The following is an 18,575-nucleotide window of genomic DNA, read 5'->3' on the forward strand; positions in this document are numbered from 1 at the left end:
CTGTTCAGCTGCTGCTACCTTACCCTGCTCCCTTTCTCAACAAAACTTTCCTGAAGGGTTGACAGCCCTTACTATATATCTATCCACTCTAAAAATAAAAATGAAAACAAGCAAAACACTTCCTTAAAAAGTAAGCATTGAGGGACTTCCCTGGTGGCCCAGTCGGTAGGATTTCGTGCTCCCAATGCGGGGGGCCCAGGTTCAATCCCTGGTCAGAGAACTAGATCCCACATGCGTGCCGCAACTAAGAGCCCGCATGCCGCAACTAAGAGATCCTGCGTGCCACAACTAAGACCCAGCGCAGCCAAAATAAATAAATAAATAATTTTTTTAAAAAAGTAAGCATCAAGTAGATCCAGAAAAATATTTATAGTATGTTATATTAGTTAGGGTAAGGCTAAACTTCTGTGCAAAGAGACTCCCTCCCTCAAAGCAAAAAACTCAAACCTAAGCAAGATAGAACTTTAATTCTCTCTCATCTCTCATATAACAGTCCAATATGTCTAAGGTGATCCAGGACTGGTTGGCGGCTTTGCCATCCTTAACAAGTGGTTTCTACTTGTGGACCCATCTCCGAGACAGCCAAAAGGAAGAAAAGCCTGTATCCGATCCCTCGAAGGGCAAGACCCAGAGTAGTACAAGTTCCTTCCATTCACAGCCCATTGGTGGAATCTAGTCACTCGGCCACACGTCTTTGCAAGGATGTCTGGGAATTGTAGTCTTTAGCTGGGATGCCATGTGTCCAGCTAAAACTATGTTGGGATGGGAAAAGAATAACATATTTTAAAGGGCAGGCATTGTCATTTGCCAAAAACGTATGTGAAGTAGGAAGAATATTGATAACGTTCCACCCAGTCTAAGAAAAAGAAATTTTACCCTTACTTTTGAGCTTCCCTCTGCCTGAGCCGCATTCATTACTTTCAGGGGCAGCTATCATCCTGATTCCACATTATTTTCCCTTGCCTTTCTTTATGGTTTTATCATATATTTGTATCTCAAATCATATCATGTTTTTCAGTTTTAAATGAAATTATACTATACATATTCTTCTGCATCTTAATTATTTTAATCAGTATTTCTGAGGTGAATGCTTCTTGTTGCATGGCGCTATCATTCATTTATTTTCATTTCTGTATTACAGGAGTCAGCCGGATACATATTTTAGGCTTTGTGGGCCAAAAGGTCTCTGTCTTAACTATTTAAATCTGCTGTTGTAATGTGAAAGTAGCCACAGACAGTATGTAGAGGAGTAAACAGAGTTGTATTCTGTGAGGTACTTGTCTGAGGCTTTCCTCAAATTTTCTGCTTTATTTAGAAATCTTTATATATTCTGGTCATTTTTATGAGTCATTTTTTCAGTAGCTGGTGGTGTAAAAATCTCATTTGTAGCTTTCTTCTCTTTATGGCATCCTTTGATGAACAGAAGTTAATAATTCTAATAAATTGAATGTATCAGTCTTCTCCTTTATGGTTTGCAGTTCTGTGTCATTAAAATATATATTATTTATTTACTTAACCTGCTACTGTAAAGATGCTTTCCTAATCTGCCTTACCCATGTTGGTCTTGGATCCTGCTGGACTTGACTTTTGAGTACAATGAGCTGGCTCCAGGATGGCAAATTGCTTTTAGCTGGACTGTCAACTGTAGGGTGGGGACCAGCTGCCTAGAATGCACGATTGGAAGGCTTCTTAGGCAGTGCCTGGGATCAGTCACAGCAAGAGTGCTGTGACTGATTAGCAATGTCTGCCACAGACTAGGAAATGGAGGGTGGTGGCACAGCTGACAGCTTTTTGCCATGACTGATCTAGTGCAACTGAGTTTAAGTGATTTGCCCAAGGCCACGCAGCTAGTAAATAACAGAGCTGGGTGGAATGTAGTCTCCTTGGTTATACAAGAATTCCTTCTAAGAAGCCCAGTCCAACTCATTGAGATGCCTTGGCCAGTAGCAAAGCCTGTAGCCCTTCCTCAAAGTGGGAAAAAGAGGAAGGGAGTGGAAAGGGAGGCTGGGCTGAAATAGTCTTTCCTGGTTAGGTGTTCAGTTTTAGAGACTTTTTGGCAGCTGGGAATGCAAGGATAGGACAGCCCTACTGAAACGTCCTTGGGGACACGGTGCCCTGGGTGAGAAGGGTCCAGAGGAGAGAGCAGCAGGAGAGCGGACACTTCCTTAATAAGCCGAAGGCCAGGGTCTCATCACCCAGTACCATCTTACCCATCCTGGAGCAGCTGGCACAAGCCCTGGAATATTAGGTGGCATGTGTGTTTATCCACCCGCAAGGCTCTCTGGGCTTATAGTGAGTCAGGAGTGAGGCACTCTTCACCATTATGATATGGCACCAGGTAAGGGGCAGCCCGAGATAGCTGTCCTGTCGGAGGCAGCAAGGTGAGCTCACCTGTCACCCAGGACCTCCTGCCAGACAGGGTGGCTGAAGGGAGCTCAGATCGTGCGGGGGGTGTAGATGAGTGTTTAGGCAGGGCATTCTGCTGGGCTGGGGTATCCATCAGTGTGTCCACGTGACCCACAGCCCCTGGGCCCTCAGGAGCCCAGAGTACTCCTATCACCTTTTGTGTGATTTGTTCCTCTTTCTGGAGATGAGTCAGCTATAGTTTGGTAGAACTTATAGGTAGAGAGTCAACACCTAAGTCTCCTGGAAGGAACACTGGTTAGACAAAAGTACTGCATAAAATAGGTTTAGTGCATGCTCCCCAGACCTGGTAGGTAGTCAGAATCATTAGAGGAGCATTGCAAAATTATCCATTCCTGTACATCTCCCCTATTGACTTAGAACCTCGAAGTGGGTAAGTCCTTAAGGTCTGTGTAGTTCAAAGGCTTTCGGGGCATTCTGACAATCATACAGGGTAGGTGGTCTCAAGTTCAGGGCAAAGGAGATAAGACTTAGAGATTAAGGTTCAGATCCTCCCTCAGACCTTTCCTGGCTGTGTGGCCCTGAGAAAGTCACCTGACCTTTCTGAGCCTCAGTTTTCACATGGGAATAATAATAACCATCATGTGTTCTCCCTCCCTCAATTTTGGTACACAGATCAAATGACATATGGAAATAGCTTTGTAAACTGTAAAGCATTGCACACATCCTTAATAAACCAAGGACATTAAATTGTGTGTGTGTGGGGGGGGGAGGGTTTCTAGGTAAGGGGAAGAGAAGAGTCTTGACCATGACAGCTTTGCAGTGTCAGGACGGCAGCTCTGCAGAGGAGGCAGAAGAAGGACACAGGTTCAGAGCCTCTCCCTCTCTGCCTTGTCTGAGCCTTTCCTGTGGGAAGAGAAATGTGATGGGGCAGCGCCTGGGACAGGCTGGGGGCCAGGTGCAGGGCCAGGCTTTTCTGAGCTTTAACCGGTTATTTTTAGTGCCTGGGATAAAAGAAAGAAACTTAAAACTGCCCCCACGCTGCTGCCGCCCTGGCACACTCTGCTATTTTTACTTCGGAAAGGCTGGGATCTCATCCAGCGTCGGGGTGGGGGGCGACCGAGGGGAAGCGGGGGAGTCGGAGGGAAGCAGGAATTATTTTACTTCCATTAAGAAAAAAGTCAGAAGCCTCATCTTATCAAGTCAGCAAGTGGACATGTGATCCAGGACACGGCAGCCGCGGGCTCCGGCTGCTCTGACGTGCCTGCAGTGTGGATAGGTCAGTAGATGGGGCAGAGGCTTGGGGGAGCCCCACTCCCCTCCCCACAGGCAGTTTCTTCCTCAGAGCAGCCCAGCAGCTTCTTTGCTCTTTCCTGTGCCCTGAGCTGGGAAGTGGGATTGGACGCTGTAGCTATAGGGCCACCAGCCTAGTGATGGTACCGCTGGGGGTTGGGGACTATATGGCTGCAGCCGAGCATATCCAAGAGAGTACCTGTGTTGGCGCTGTGTGCCCCTGGGCACAATATTCAACCTCTCTGAACCTTAGTTTCTTGAGAGTTTTAAAACATCTGACCCACGGTAGTTATAACTAAAGGGGTATGTTTCTCTCTCTTCCCATGAAGAAAGCTAGCAGTTTAAGGCAGACACTACCACTTTCACAGGCAGATGAGAGGAAAGAGATGACTATTGAGGGCCTACTGTGTACTGAGCACATTACTATGTTTCACACATTTTATGTTATTTAATTCCACTAATCAGAGAAAAGTGAAGTATTTTTTAAAATCTTTTAATAGCTTTATTGAGATATAATTCACCCATTTAAACTGTACAATTCAGTGGTTTTAGGTATATTACATTGTTTTTTTAATTGTGGCAAAACATATTCAACAAAATTTGCCTTTTAAAAACTTTTTATTTTTCCCGGCCAAGCTGTGTGACTGTGGGATCCTAGTTCCCCAATCAGGGATTGAACCTGGGCCATGGCAGTGAAAGTGCTGAGTCCTAATCACTGGACCACCAAGGAATTCCCTAAAAATCATTTTTAAGTGTACATAAAATTCAGTGGCATTAAGCACGTTCAGTGTTTTGCAACCATCACCACTACCTGTTTCCAACACTTCTTCATCATCCCGAATAGAAACTATACTATAACTCCCATTTCTCCCCCACCCCCACCCCTGGGATCCTCCAATCTACTTTCTGTCTATTCGAGTTATTTCTTATAAATGAAATCCTACAACATCTCTCCTTTTGTGTCTGGCTTATTTCACTTAGCATAATGTTTTCAAGGTTCATCCATGCCATAGCATGTATCAGAACTTCATTCTTTTTTCATGACTCAATAATATTCCATTGTGTGTATAATTCCACATTGTGTGTCAGTGGATACTTAGGTTGAGGAATTCCCTGGCAGTCCAGTGGTTAGGACTTGGCACTTTCACTGCCAGGGCCTGGGTTCAATCCCTGGTCGGGAAACTAAGATCCCACAAGCCAAACAGCTCAGCCAAAAAGAAACTTAAAATTAAAAAAAATTTTAAAAGGACCTTTGAAAAAAAAAGAAAGGATACTTGGGTTGCTTCTACCTTTTGGCTATTGTGAATAATACTGCCATGAACATTTGCAGATGAGTATCTGTTCGAGGTCCTGATTTCAGTTCTTTTGAGTATAGACCTAGGAGTGGAATCGCTGGGTTACATTTCCACAAGTAGTTAAACAAAATTTTAATTAACCTTTTAAATTTTGATATAATTGTAGATTCATATGCAGTTGTAAGAAGTAATACAGAGAGATCTCATGTACCCTTTACCCAGTTACTCCCAATGGTAACATCTTGCTAAGCTATAGTACAATATCACAGCCAGAATATTTGCTTTGATACAGTCAAGATACGGAACAGTTTCAAGGGTGAAGTATTGATATTTTTAATAATAATTACATTGGCTAACATTTGTTGAGCACTCACTACGTATTCATGACACACTTATGAATGTTTAAATTTTGGCCTGCACATGTTAAAAGATGACACAGTGTTGAACTGTAGTTAAAACAAAGGATAAGTATTTATTATAGTATTTGGAGCTCTGGTATACTTTACATGAGAATATTATTGATGCTTTTTTAAATTCAGAAAGTATCAATAAGATGATATAATCTAATAATTCTGGACAGCAATTTTAAGTTAATTAGTATTTTAATATGCTCCCTGAGCCTACTTTTTTAGATATTTCACTAACATAAGAACACAAACAATAAGGCAACTCTTATTTCAGGTTCAAGTCCCCGCCTTTATTTTTTTCCATTTGCTGTTTGTAAGACTTAAGCATCCTAATTTAAAAAGTAATTGCCCATTTTATCAGTGAAAATTGCTTTCTGCTACAAGTTATGGAGAACTTGACTGCTAGTGGCTTAAGCATCGATAAATGAGATTGATCGCCCCACCTAAGAAGACCAGAAATGGCCAATTGCACAGGCTTCTCAGCCACAGCATCAAGGGCTCAGGCTCTGCCTTTCTTCTCCGGTATCCTCACATGGCTGCCTCATTGTTACAAGGTGGTTGCCACAGCTCTAGGCTTCATCTTCCAGGTCAGGGCAGTAGAAGGGCAAAAAGAGCTGCACCAACTATGTCTGTCTCTTTTTTTTTTTTTTTTTTTTTAATGTCTGTCTCTTTTATCAGAAAAACAAAACCATTCCCAGAAGCCCCCACCATGGACTTCACCTTACATCCCATTGGCCAGAACCAGGTCATATGACCAGCCTTGGTTACCAGAGAAACTGGGAAAGTGGGCAACAGGAATGCTGGGACTGGCTAGGGCTCTCTATGAAGAAAGCCCTATGTGCCTATGAAGAAAATCCAGTCTCTGTTAGCATGGAAGAGGGGGAATGGAATGAAATTGGGTGGGAAACTAATAATGTCTGCCAGATCCAACTGTTAGTATTTGGTGATCCACTTCTAAAGGATTCATGATACAACATCTTGCTGTATTACCTCTTGGGGAGGGGCTGTTTCTTTCTTTCTTTCTTTCTTTCTTTGATAAATTTATTTATTTATTTTTGGCTCCTTTAGGTCTTCGTTGCTGCGCACAGGATTTCTCTAGTTGCAACAAGCGGGGGCTACTCTTTGCTGCGGTGTGCGGGCTTCTCATTGCGGTGGTTTCTCTTGTTGTGGAGCATGGGCTCTAGGCACACGGGCTTCAGTAGCTGTGGCACGCAGGCTCAGTAGTTGTGGCTCGTGGGCTCTAGAGCAGAGGCTCAGTTGTTGTGGCGCACGAGATTGGTTGTTCCATGGCATGTGGGATCTTCCCGGACCAGGGCTCGAACCCGTGTCCCCTGCATGGGCAGGCGGATTCTTAACCACTGTGCCACCAGGGAAGTCCCCCAATAAACACACATTGGCAGATAATAAGTATAAACATAGACCAATGTCTGTTTAGGCAGAGCGCAAAGGAATTCAGACCTCTGTCCACTGTCTCTGCCCTTGAGGGGCTGACCTTTCTCGCATCAGGTCGCATCAGTACAGACAAGTGTGTGGAAGGCGAGGAGGTGGCTGGCCTAAAACACTGTATAAATGTAGAACATAAAGGGTACTTGAGCATAGAAGGTGGATGCCCAAGGATGTTCAAGTCCATAAAGCGTTGTCTTATGGAAGGGAGGTGGCCTTGTTGGATGGGATGCAGGGTAAGGAGTGATCTGGAGAAAGAATTATCTCAATACAAGGAGGAAGTTTCATGAGGAATAGGCTGCCTTGAGAGCATGAATTTCTGGAGGCTGGAGAGACAAATGGAAGCTGGGGCAAGGATCAGACCCTGAGATTCTTTTGTTTCTTAACTCTGAAGAGCTTCATTTTAACTGGGCACGTCATTTTACTCAGACACTTGGTTACTGACCGCAGGCTGTGTGCTGAGCTTAGGCTGCAACGATAAATGAAAGTCCTTGTCCAGAAGTTGCCCACAGTCCGCCAGGGAGATGGGCACACAGTGCGTGATGGTGAAGAGTTGTTTTGACCTTAGTTGCTGTACAGAGAAAGAACAAAGGGAGCCCAAGAATGGCGTGGCCAGCTCTGCCAGGGGAGTCTGGAAAGGTTTCCCGGTAGAGATAATAGTTGAACGGGGCCTTCAAGGGTACCTTTGATGGTATGGGCAGGTCACTTAGGTGGGGGCCCATCTGCCCAACCCCAGCCTGGGTCTATGCCCCAGGACCCCTCTACCCTAAATGGTCTTTGATAAACCCTGACTGTGGGGCAGTGTAGGTGGGGGGGAGGGGAACTCAGAAAATGGGGCAGACCTGGGCCCTGTCCTCCAAGAGCCCACTGAATTGGAGGTGGCATGTGAAGTGCCAGGTGGGTGTCAGAGCACAGAGCCATGGGAGTGATGGCCTCACCTGGCTACTGAAACCAATTCCCAATTTACCAATAATTTTCCCACTATGATGTCATTTGTCACAACAGCCACATGCGGTGAGCAGAGTTGTTACTACCATTGCCCCCTCCCCTGTATCCCAGACCAAGGCCACGAGCGCCAGCTTGGCTAAGGCCACACAACTCATAAGGGACCTTGATCGCTGGATCCCGTGGGCTTGAGTGACTTGGGTTTGTGTTCAGAGTAGGACTTGGAAAGCAGACAGGAAGCAAGGAGAACACACACACCTCATACCAGGGATCAATCCGTGCATAATCAAACACAACAGGCTACTTTTTTTTTAAACAGAATAACATGTTAATTGATACACTTATTGATTGGAGCTATTGACCATTGTGCTATAAAGATCTGTGGAGAAAATTTAGAGAGTTTATACCTGCTGTGCCCTGGGAAGTCATACACTGGAATGGCAAAGAGCTTAGATATTGGCTCATTTATTGGGCACATTGCTAAATCTCTGTGAGTCTCAGTTTTTCTCGTTTGTAAAATGGGGATAATAGCACCTGCTTTATATGCTGTGGCTTAAATAGGGCAACACATACAGAAAGTCCTCCATAAGTTAGGCTGTTCTCATTATCATTATCAATGTGACTTACCAGAGGGTTGTACGCAGCACAGGGGAAGAGTAATAATAATGATGACAGCGGTGATCATAGTAACAGCTCACATTTTCTAAGCATACACGTGGCACATTGGGTGCCACGACAGTCCCTGGAGTAGCATAGTGAGCAGCCTCTGGCTGTCAGGGGCGCCTAGTCGTTCGGGGAAGCCCGGTGTGTTATTGGAGCCCAGGAAGAAGCACCCAGCCTGGGTGGAGGCATATCCATTCCTGTATGTGTCAAGACTTTCTTGAACACCCACGAAGAGCCAGGCCCTGTATCAGGACAGAGAGTATTTCACACGGATGCCGCGACAGAGGTGGCATCTGCCCATCTTCTCGCCTTGCTGAGGGATGGGCGCCTCTTTTTACTTTTGTGGAACAGTTTACTCTCCTGCTGACATCTGTCTGGGATCAGGCAGCCTGGGTGGGAGGGGGAAGCTCATGAGACTGGCATCTAGCAGACAAAGTCAGTGAAGCGGGGAAGGGGTTCATCTTGGACTCCAAGTCAGACCCTGGCACATAGTAGGTGCTCAGGAAACTGGGGTCCTCACGGTCCTTTATGCCTGACGCTTGGCATTTTCACTCTTGGTCTTGCCAGCTTTCCAGGGGGAGAAGATTGGTGGAGGGTTTGACTCGCCTCAGGTGTATTAGGCAGGGCTGAGCTGCTTTGCGGCTGTGTCACAGGATGGGGTCAAGAAGACTCTTCCAAACAGGGAACTTCTCCCCAAAAACCTTTTCCCCAAAGGGAGGAACCATCCTCCTTCCTGCCCTTATGTGCCTGCTCCTTCTACCCTCACAGAAGGGGCCGGGAGGGGTGAGCCAGAGTCCCATCAGCACATGAGTTTGGTCTTGTGCTGGATGAGATTCGTCTGCCCCTTCAAGGTCCGAGGTACTGATGGATGTGGATTATACAGCCACATCCGCTAGGAAGCTGTGGTCGTTATTGACTTTCTTCCTGAGAACGCCTCCAAAATAAACTTGCCTACATTCATGTCCTTATCGCAGTGTCTTGTCCCAGAGAACCCACTGTAGAGGTGGTCAGTTGCAACCCATTCTGACTCTCGAAGCAGAAGGGGAGTTCATTGCACACCCGTCAGGAGGCTCAAGGACCACACTTAGTCAGACAAGGACCAAGGGAAGCCCCTGAGAGCCCAGGCACGGGAGATGCAGTAATCAGGAGAGTCTGGCCCAGGGCTGCCCACACCCCTGCGGCTGACAGCACTACTGCTACCCTCCCCAGTAAGATGACTCACAACAGGGGAATTGCCTTGAAATAGGAAGCAGGGGTGGGATGCTGGGTAGACCCTTTCCTGGGGAAAAGAGTTCACTACAGCCATGTTCAGCATCAAACACAAAAGTGCCAGGTTGTGGGGTAAAAAGGATGCTGCTGGTGAAAGGGCGAGCACTGATTAGCCCCCAAAAGACAGTCCCCTCAGGCAGTCTGGCTGGGTGTGCTTACAGCATCCTCCTGGTCCTCCGAGCACCCCCGTGCGCTAGGAAGATGGAAGAAGGTAGGACCGGCAGGAGGAAGTGCCGGGGAAAGACAGGGCCCCGAAGATCACCTGACTGGGGCCCTGTGCCCATGACACTCTTGACCTTTGGGGAAAGGAGGAGGAGTTGAAGCCACTGAGCTTGCTTCCTCTGGGGATGCTGGCTCTGTCTCTGACTTCTTATGTGTGTTAGTCAAGGTCCATTTCATGGTAAGGAAAGGAGAGCCGCTCTGCTTTCTGTGTTCGTTCTCACTTGGAGCTCAGTTGATGTGTCCCATCCATCTTTTCATGTCAGGTCACATAGGTTGGTGGCCACACACAGGCTTGTGTAGCCTTGGGTGAGGAGCCCCCTGGAGGTCCTGTCCGCCCCGCCTGCTGGTGGGGCTGTCAAATGGTACCAACAGCTCTGTCCAGACAGCAGGAGCTGTGGGTGGGCAGCACTCTTGAAGGTGGTATGGACCCAGTGACAATAAGGGGTCTGTCTCCCGAGGATAGGGCCTCACTCCTGGAAAGGGACGTCAGGGTGGAATGGCCACAGCTGCTTCTGTACATGCTGTTGAGAGCCTTCCGGCACCGGTGTTCCCGGTGTGGGCAGGACAGACAGCGTGCTCATCCCGTGGGGCGTTTGTATAGACAGACAGAACTGAATCCTAGAATCTCTGAGGGAGGGATCCAGAAACTGACATCTGTAACGAGTGCCCATCTAGATGCTTTTTATGTGAGCAGTTTGCAAATCTTTGTTACAGCTCTTTGGAGGGGCCGCGCATGGCAGGGATTCCTTTCCTCTCTTGGTAAAGCTAACTCAGTCCTGCCTGGCTTCACGGCAGATCTAAAATGATGTGTCTTCTTTCCCCAGCCGTTGGAGGAGTGTGTTTGTTGTGCTTTGTCTTTTGGAGACAGAAAGACTCAAGAGCTGAAGGTTGCTTGGGATGGATTGCAGGAGGATGTTGACTCCAGAGAGGCAGGACCAGGCCTAGGGCAACCCGGATGGGCCATTATTACTGTGAAGACAATTATCTTAGGATTGTCCAATCACCTGGCCTGAGGCTGGCCATGTGGCAGCTGTAAAAAAAAAAGCCATCGGCACGTAGCCCTGAAGATTTAGCCATTGCTGAAATTCCAAAGTCAGCGCTAACACCCCTGGTGATGTTGAACAACTCTGAGACCTTCTCCCTTTCCTCCCCAAAAGGTGTGCGCCTTGATCGAGTGCGTGGAGGCCGCCAGAAATACAAGCGACGGCTGGACTCAGAGAGCAGCCCATACCTGAGCTTACAGATTTCTCCTCCTGCTAAAAAGCCATGTGAGTGCAGGGCAGTCCCTGCCCCTCTCGCCAGCATCTGTTCCTGGAACATCTGGCGTCCCTTTGGGGAAATGCCATCTTCACACTGCTGGGTTATGGGGCACAGAGGGTCACGGGGAGGGGCATCAGTGTCTGGCATTGGTATCGGGTACTTCAGGCTTCATTCAGAAGACCTTTCTTTCCTGTGGCATTTACAGAATGTAGCTCCAAATGCAGCATGATCCTAAGAGGGCACAGGCCCAGCATCCCTCACCTCCCACTCGAACCACGTTCATCTCAAGAGAATTCACCAGGCAACTTCCCTTGTTGGGATATTTCCCAAGAGCCCAAATCATCACTGCCGGCAGCTCTGTGGAGTCAGAAAGGGATGGACTGGGAGTTTTGGGTTAGCAGATGCAAACTATTACATATAGAATGGACGGACACCAAGGTCCTACTGTATAGCACAGGGAACTATAGTCAATGTTCTGGGATAAACCATAATGGAAAAGAATATAAAAAAGAATGTATATATGTATAACTGAGTCACTTTGCTGTATAGCAGAAATTAACACATCGTAAATCAACTATCACCAATAAAATAGAAGGAAAGAAAGAAAGAGAGAGAGAGAAAGAGAGAAAGAAAGAGGGAGGGAGGGAGGAAAGGAAGGAAGGGAGGGAGGGAGGGAGGAATGGAGGGGTGTTTTTAGCCATGTTTGAGCTTCCTGGGGCTCCTCGGAACCCGACTTTTCTTCCTGAGCCATCTCAGATTCCACCTTGGCCCCTTTCCTCTTTTCCCAGGCATTTACATTCTCCCTTTTGTTGTTGCAGTGACTAAAATCGTCTCCTACCTGCTGGTGGCTGAGCCGGACAAACTCTACGCCATGCCACCCCCTGGCATGCCAGAGGGCGACATCAAGGCTCTGACCACTCTCTGTGATCTGGCAGACAGGGAGCTCGTGGTCATTATTGGCTGGGCCAAGCACATCCCAGGTGAGTCCCATAGGACTGGGGGAGAGTGTAGTCAGAGGCTCACAGCCGCTCTCTCTGTGGCTCTGGTTCTGATGCATGGGAACCCGTGACCCAGGAGCCCTGTGGAATCTTGGCAAAACTATTTTTCTCTGGCCTCCTTTCTCTCTTTGTGGGATTGGAGGTGAGCAGTTGTTTGGAAGGTCCAGTGATGTTCCTGAACTGCTGGGGGCTCTTCAGAACGGATTATCATTCTAGCAGGGGTATGATTGCTTCTACAATAGGTAATAATCAGAGCAGGTTCTTTGAATCCTTAAAGGCCAAAGAACAGGGTCTTATCCTAAATCTTATTGGCAATATACTGGAAAACAACACAGAAGAGGGATTGACTCTTGTTTCCTACTAGAGGCAGGTGAAGTGGAGTGGTTAAGAACATGCGCTTTGGAATCAGACTGAGATTCAGGTTCTGGGTCTGCAACTTGCTAGCTGTGTAACCCAAGACAGGTCGCCCGACCTCTCTGCAAACGGGAAATACCAGCAGTACCCCCTTCATGGGCTTTGATGTGGGGATGAAAGGCGAGCGTGTGTGTGATGCTTTGGCACACCCTGGCGTCAGCTGCCTGCTCACTCTTGCCATTTGCCTGATCTTAAGGGAGGCCTGTCTCTCAGTTTGGATTCTATGATTTTTAAGATCATTTCTGGCATGAAAAGTACATGTTACAAATGTGTTTTGGGTGATCTGGACTTGTCTTCGTTGCATGTGGCCCCAAACCCCTCTTTCAGTCTTTTTCATCCTGGATAAAGGGAGGGAGCTGATTTTTAATTTGTTTTTGTAGACTCCGATAGCCACATATTCTGCATCACACCCTTCTCGGGGGGCTTTCTAAAATCTGTGCAGCTTATTCCTTTGCGGTCCTAACAGCTTGGCTCGTACCGTCGGGGAGACGTCCTGTTCTTCTCTGGCAGTGGCCTGCCACGGACTCAGATTCTTCCTACCTTTGTGATGTGGGACAGTTTATCTTCCTGTCTCTAGATCCATTTTGTGTTTGCCACCGGCTCTGAAAGATGAATACAGCATGCATGGTTATGTAGCAAAGGTGTCCGAAACTTTAGATGCCAAGGCCCACAGTTGATTGGGGCAAGTCAGAAAGTCCTCATATAAGATGTTATGGGCACAGCTTACAGGAAGGAGCCTTCCTGCGGACAACGGCTCAGAGGGGGTGCTGGGTCACTTAGCTGGCAGGAAGCCTAGAATTCCTTCCACAGGGACTCCCTGACTCACGGGTGGGCTCCCTGGGGATCTGGGCTGGAGCGCCCTCACTAAGGAGCTCAGCCTCTTGGGATTACACACTCAGTAGTTTTTGAATCTGCCCTGCGCTGATTCAGCACCACTGTGGGGTCAGGCCACTGCTTAAGACACCTCAGCCTGGATTGCTCCACTAACCCAGGGCCAGGTTAGGCACCGCTCCCCCCGCACACACCCCCTTCCCATCACACACTCCTCTTCCAGGCTGAGCAGGTACTGCATCGCAGCCACGGCTCAGGAGTGGCTCCTGGCGGGCCCGTGGGTCACTGCCTGCTTCTTCTACCACCTCGTGCCCACAGTTAACCCCCAGGGGGTAGAGTAGAACCAGGAGGCAGTGCCTCCCTTGCACCCATTTTCCTTCTCATCTCCCAGCCCCACCTCCCGTCTGTGCCCAACCGAGAGGGCAGTGGGCAGAGCAGAATGGCTGCTGAGGGCACAGACTTTGGATTCAGGCAGACCTGGCCTCTCATCCCAGCTCTGTCCTTACTGGCTCTGTGCGAGCTGCTTCATTTTTCTGTGCGTCAGGGTCCCCACCTGTGAGTAGTAGAGCCTCCCTCACTGGGTTGCTGGGAGGACCTGGCTCGCTTAGCCCAGGCCCCGCACAGAGTGGGCACCTGATAAATGGCAGAGACTGTGACCATTGTCATTGCTAATAGTATGAAAAGCCTCCTTTCACATCATCATTTCTCCTTGTCCAAAGCTGAATTCTTTTTGCTTAAAAAATAAAATAAGCATAGGGGCTTATTTGTCTGTCTCAAATGCTAATTTGCCTATTTTGCATACATTTGCATGCTGAATTATTTGGGCCTGACCTTCTAGTGTTTAAGGTAAAATTAATTAATAGGGTCTCCTGCTACTGCATGTAAACCTCATATTAAGGGTGATGACGTAATCCAGTGCCTGATATAGTTAAACTAATTGACTTAATCCCATCTCAGGTTAGATGGAAAACTTATCTGAAGACCTGGTCAGAGAATGAGAATGAGAAACAGGGCAGGTTGAGTAGGGAGGATACAAGCCAGGGCCCCACCCTGGGACTTCTGTCAGCAACTGTCCATCTTGGTCCCTGGACAGACAGAAGGACTGGCTTGTGTTCTTTAGATGGCTCAGGTTAGAGCTCTGGAGAGGAGCCCAAGCCGCTGCCCTGAATTAAGCATAGGATACCACATTTCATGCGTCAGTATCGTCTAATCCAGAGCCTGGCACACAGAGGGTGCTTCCTACTTGCTTTTGCATGCATTTATTGAGCACTAACTGTATGTAAACTCTCTTGCTAGGAGTTGTGGCCCATCTAAAGTATTAGGTTAATTGCTGCCCTAAGGGTCTCATTTGGGAATAAGTTAGATAATTAAAAACAAACAAAACAAAAAACTTTTTTCATGGAAAATTTCAAACAGAGGTAGACCAAAGAGTATGATGAGCCTCCCCATTACCCTGCTTCAACAGTTATCCCCTCAACGGCCAATCTTGTTTCCTCTCTACCCACCCATTTCCCACCTCCTGTATCTCAGACGTGAGAAGGCAGATGCTTAGTTAGAAGGCAGCAGGAAGAACCACAGGATGGAGTGCAGAGGCAGGAGGGATGCCACGGGCTTGTGGGGAGAGAGTTGAACAAGAGTGAGGCCTTCAGGATTGATGGGCAAGTGGCCATGGAGGAAAAGTCCAGAGGGACATTAAGTGCTGTGCACAGAAGCGGACATATTCATGCGGGCACTGAGTGGCCAGCTTAGCCGGAAGGAAGCCTCATTTGAGCACGGACTCATTCCCAGCACTCCCCTCCCTTTTCCCCATATTACTGAACACACAGGATACTTTTGCAAGGGTGAGTTCCGTGGGAAAGCTGGGGCTGCTGTGATTCCCCCAGAGCAGCAGCCACTCTTTCGTTTGAGTCAGTCTGAAGTTGCCCACCCCAGCACAGGCTTTTCCCTTGAGTTGAATTTTCCAAGTATTGGGCTGCCCAGAGAACAAGCCCAAGTCTTTAGAGTGTCCGCCTCTTATTCCCCATGAGCGAGAGATTAGAACAAGAGGCACCAAACATTCACAGGCAGTGGGTATCACTTGATGAATTGCAGCCTGCAGATGTTATTAGGTGTTATCCTCCCAGCCCAGGCAGCCCCGAGGGTGCCCCAGCCAGGACAGCTTCCTCCAGCTGGCCCTGCCCAGCCCAGGCTGACACGTGCACGGCCTCTGCAGGGGACACCCCCAAGGGACCTCCTAGCGGAGGGTCCCTCAGAGACCCTGCTACCAGGAAGCCACTGTCTGGCTCACACTGGGGAGAGAAGAACACCAGCGGCCGATGAAATATGGGCTGACGAGTGACAGCAGCTGTGTCTGGAGTGGCCTCAGATCCTATAATTACATCTCCCTTTATTACCTCTGCTAATGGCCCTCCAGGTCGACAGAAACGATAATAAATTAACAGATTATGAACTCCACTTGCCACAAATTATGTGCTCTTTTTTTTTTTTTTTTTTAAATTCTAGAAGCTCATGCTGTCAAATCACTGGGGGATGGGGGCTTGGGAAGAGCCTGAATGTTATTAGATCAGTTGATGCAGATAAAGCAACTTTCCGGGGGCAGCAGAGCTCAGGGTGGGAGAGGTGGGAGTAGGCAGCCAGCTGGGAGAGCCCCAGGGGCACGGGCCACACATAGCCTCTCCCAGCAGCCCCTCTGCCCCAGAATTGCTGATCAGTTGATGGAGGAGACTCCGCCCAGCACAGGAACGCAGAAGTGAAGGGTGCATTGCTGAAGGGCAGGGAGGAGTGCTTCAGCTCCTTTGTTTGGGTTTAATAAAAGAAAGAATATGTGCTTCCAGTAAAGATGTGGCAGAGGGGTGGAAGTGATGTGTTCCAAATACCCATCTTTCTTAAGTCTCATTCTGGGAATTTGTGTATGTGTACAGCCACTGTGTGTGTGTCCCCTCCCTGCCATCGTTCATACTATGACACTGCTTTACACTCTGCTTTTCTCATTTAGTTATATGAAATAGTAGCGTTTACTATATGCTAAGCCGTGTTCTAAAGCGGTCCACACGTTAGCTCATTTAATCCAAACAACCCAATGAGGTAAGTACTATTATTATTCCCATTTTACAGATGAGGAAACTGGGGCATAGAAAATGTGCCCAGGGTCACAGCCAGTGGTCAGCAGAGCTAGGATTCCAACAGACAGGCTGGCTCTGGCATCTGTGCCCTTAATAGTTAACGTCTTTCTTGGGCAGTGAGTATCTTTCTACATCCACATTCATGGTTCTTCCTTATTCTCTCTAGTGGCTTCTACTGTTCCATTCACCTAGCTAATAATTACATTTTATTACATTTATATAATAAGTACATATAGTACATTGGTTACATTCAGGTTGTCGCCTGCTTTGGGTCGTTACAAACAGATCTGACCAACAGCCTTTTCACATTTATCTTTTTATGTTTATGCATACTTTTCTTTCTAGGAGAAATTCCTAGCAGTGAGATTGCTAGGTTGGAGGGAGAATGCCTTTTGTGTTATGCTTGATTTAATGTCACTTCTTCAACACGGACAGGTTCAAAAGCCAAAACTAGACAAAAACGCGTAGGCAGAACTCTCACCTCCATCCCCATCCCCTCTCCCTCCTTTCTCCTAGAGATAATTTTTATTTCTCATTTTTCCTTCTTGTGTTTCTTTTGTCAAACATTAGAAAATATTTGAGCTATTTCAAATATTAGAAAATATCCAATATTTCCCCCCTGACCTTGCACAAAACCAAGCAGCCTCTATCCACTGTGCAGCACTTTGGGGTGTGCACCTGGATTTTCAAAGCTATTTCTAGATCCTTCTGAAGAAGCTCAAGGAAGAAGAGAAGAGTCAGGGGCTGAGTCACTCCTCAAACCAGCCTAGCAAGGGGTGTGCACACGGGCCTCAGGACACCCTCAGGTGGTGGTCCCACATCCCCAAGTTGCTCCATCCCCCCCTCCACCGCACCCTCTGCCACTGACCTGCCCTGTAGGCCTGCCTCTGACTCAGGCATGATAAGCAAAGGCAGCTAAATCCAGACTCATGTCTAGAGGACTAAGAGGGTCCATCTTATGTTCTTCTGGCCCATCTTCTCGTCACCCAGGAGTCGAGGCCCGGTGGCATCTGTCCATTCTTGCCTCTGTGCCAGGAATGTTTGTGGGGCCCCTTTGCACCAGGCTGGGCACTTGGCAGTGGGGCTCGGAAGGTGAGCGGCTTGGTGCCCGTGCTCCCGGGAGCCCGGGGCACAGGAGTGACAGCGGTCCGTGCAGACACACCCCTTCAGGGCTCCACCTCGCCCCTCAGAGCTCAGCCCCAAAGTCTCCTCTTCTGCAGAGTCCCCCGGACTCTCTCATTTGGGCCACATTCCCCCGTTGCATGTTCTCAGCCCTTCATCTCACTGGAGCTCTTCTTACAGCTGTAACCTCATGGGGACACGCCGTAACTTGGGGTGTGGCTTTCCCTCTTGACTGAGCTCTGGAAGTCAGGGATCGGCTCTGGTTCCAGCTGGCCATTCTGTCCCTGGTGCCTGGCACTTAGTAGGTGCTCAGAAAGTATGTGGGGCGTGAACAAGGGGGCAGAGCGTGTCGCTCATGTTCTCCTAGCCCTGAACCTCTCGTGAATCTTTTGTCTTTCGTTTCCAGAAGCCTAGCTCCTACCTCACCCTCCTCTCTGCCACCTTCCAGTTCAATTGTCTATTAATTTTGCCCCGTCCACCTCCTACATCTTCCCTCCCAGTCTGTCTGCCTTCAGACCCGCACCCCCAGTGCACTCCCACACGTCCCTACGTACACACACCCCCCGTGCTGGCTGATTGGTATCTGTTAATTAATGTCGCCCCAGGCCTCTCCTGCTCAGAGGCCCGATAAGGGAAATTGGATGTCCATTTCTATCTATCTTTCATTACCACCCGGCTCTCCCCGCCACCACGGGCAGCCCACACCCGCTCCCACTCTGGGATCTGGACGACAACACACAAGCACCTGACCCCTCTGTGCCACAGCCTCTCCCCCGAGAAGGCGCATCAATCCACGCTCACCCCGTGTCGGCAGTATAATCGCTCCAGCTCTGTGGGCGATCACCCGGGGATGCCAGCAGCCGGGTGGTGATCCCAGGTCCGGGTTGTACAGATCGGCCTGCGAACTGTGATAGTCAGACTAAAAAG

The 18,575-nt window shown here is 48.3% G+C and overlaps 1 protein-coding gene across 2 annotated transcripts in view; it reads left to right on the forward strand.

Moving 5' to 3' along the window:
• ESRRB (estrogen related receptor beta) overlaps positions 1-18,575 on the forward strand; it is a 174,926-nt gene that overhangs the window by 144,631 nt on the left and 11,720 nt on the right. For both annotated transcript variants that reach the window (XM_032624607.1, XM_032624606.1), the window contains 2 exons: positions 11,059-11,169; positions 11,980-12,141. In XM_032624607.1, coding sequence (XP_032480498.1) covers positions 11,059-11,169; positions 11,980-12,141 — 273 coding nt within the window. The remainder of the gene's footprint in view (positions 1-11,058; positions 11,170-11,979; positions 12,142-18,575) is intronic.

Source organism: Phocoena sinus, chromosome 2 (assembly GCF_008692025.1).
Source record: "Phocoena sinus isolate mPhoSin1 chromosome 2, mPhoSin1.pri, whole genome shotgun sequence".
Taxonomy (NCBI): Eukaryota; Metazoa; Chordata; class Mammalia; order Artiodactyla; family Phocoenidae; genus Phocoena; species Phocoena sinus.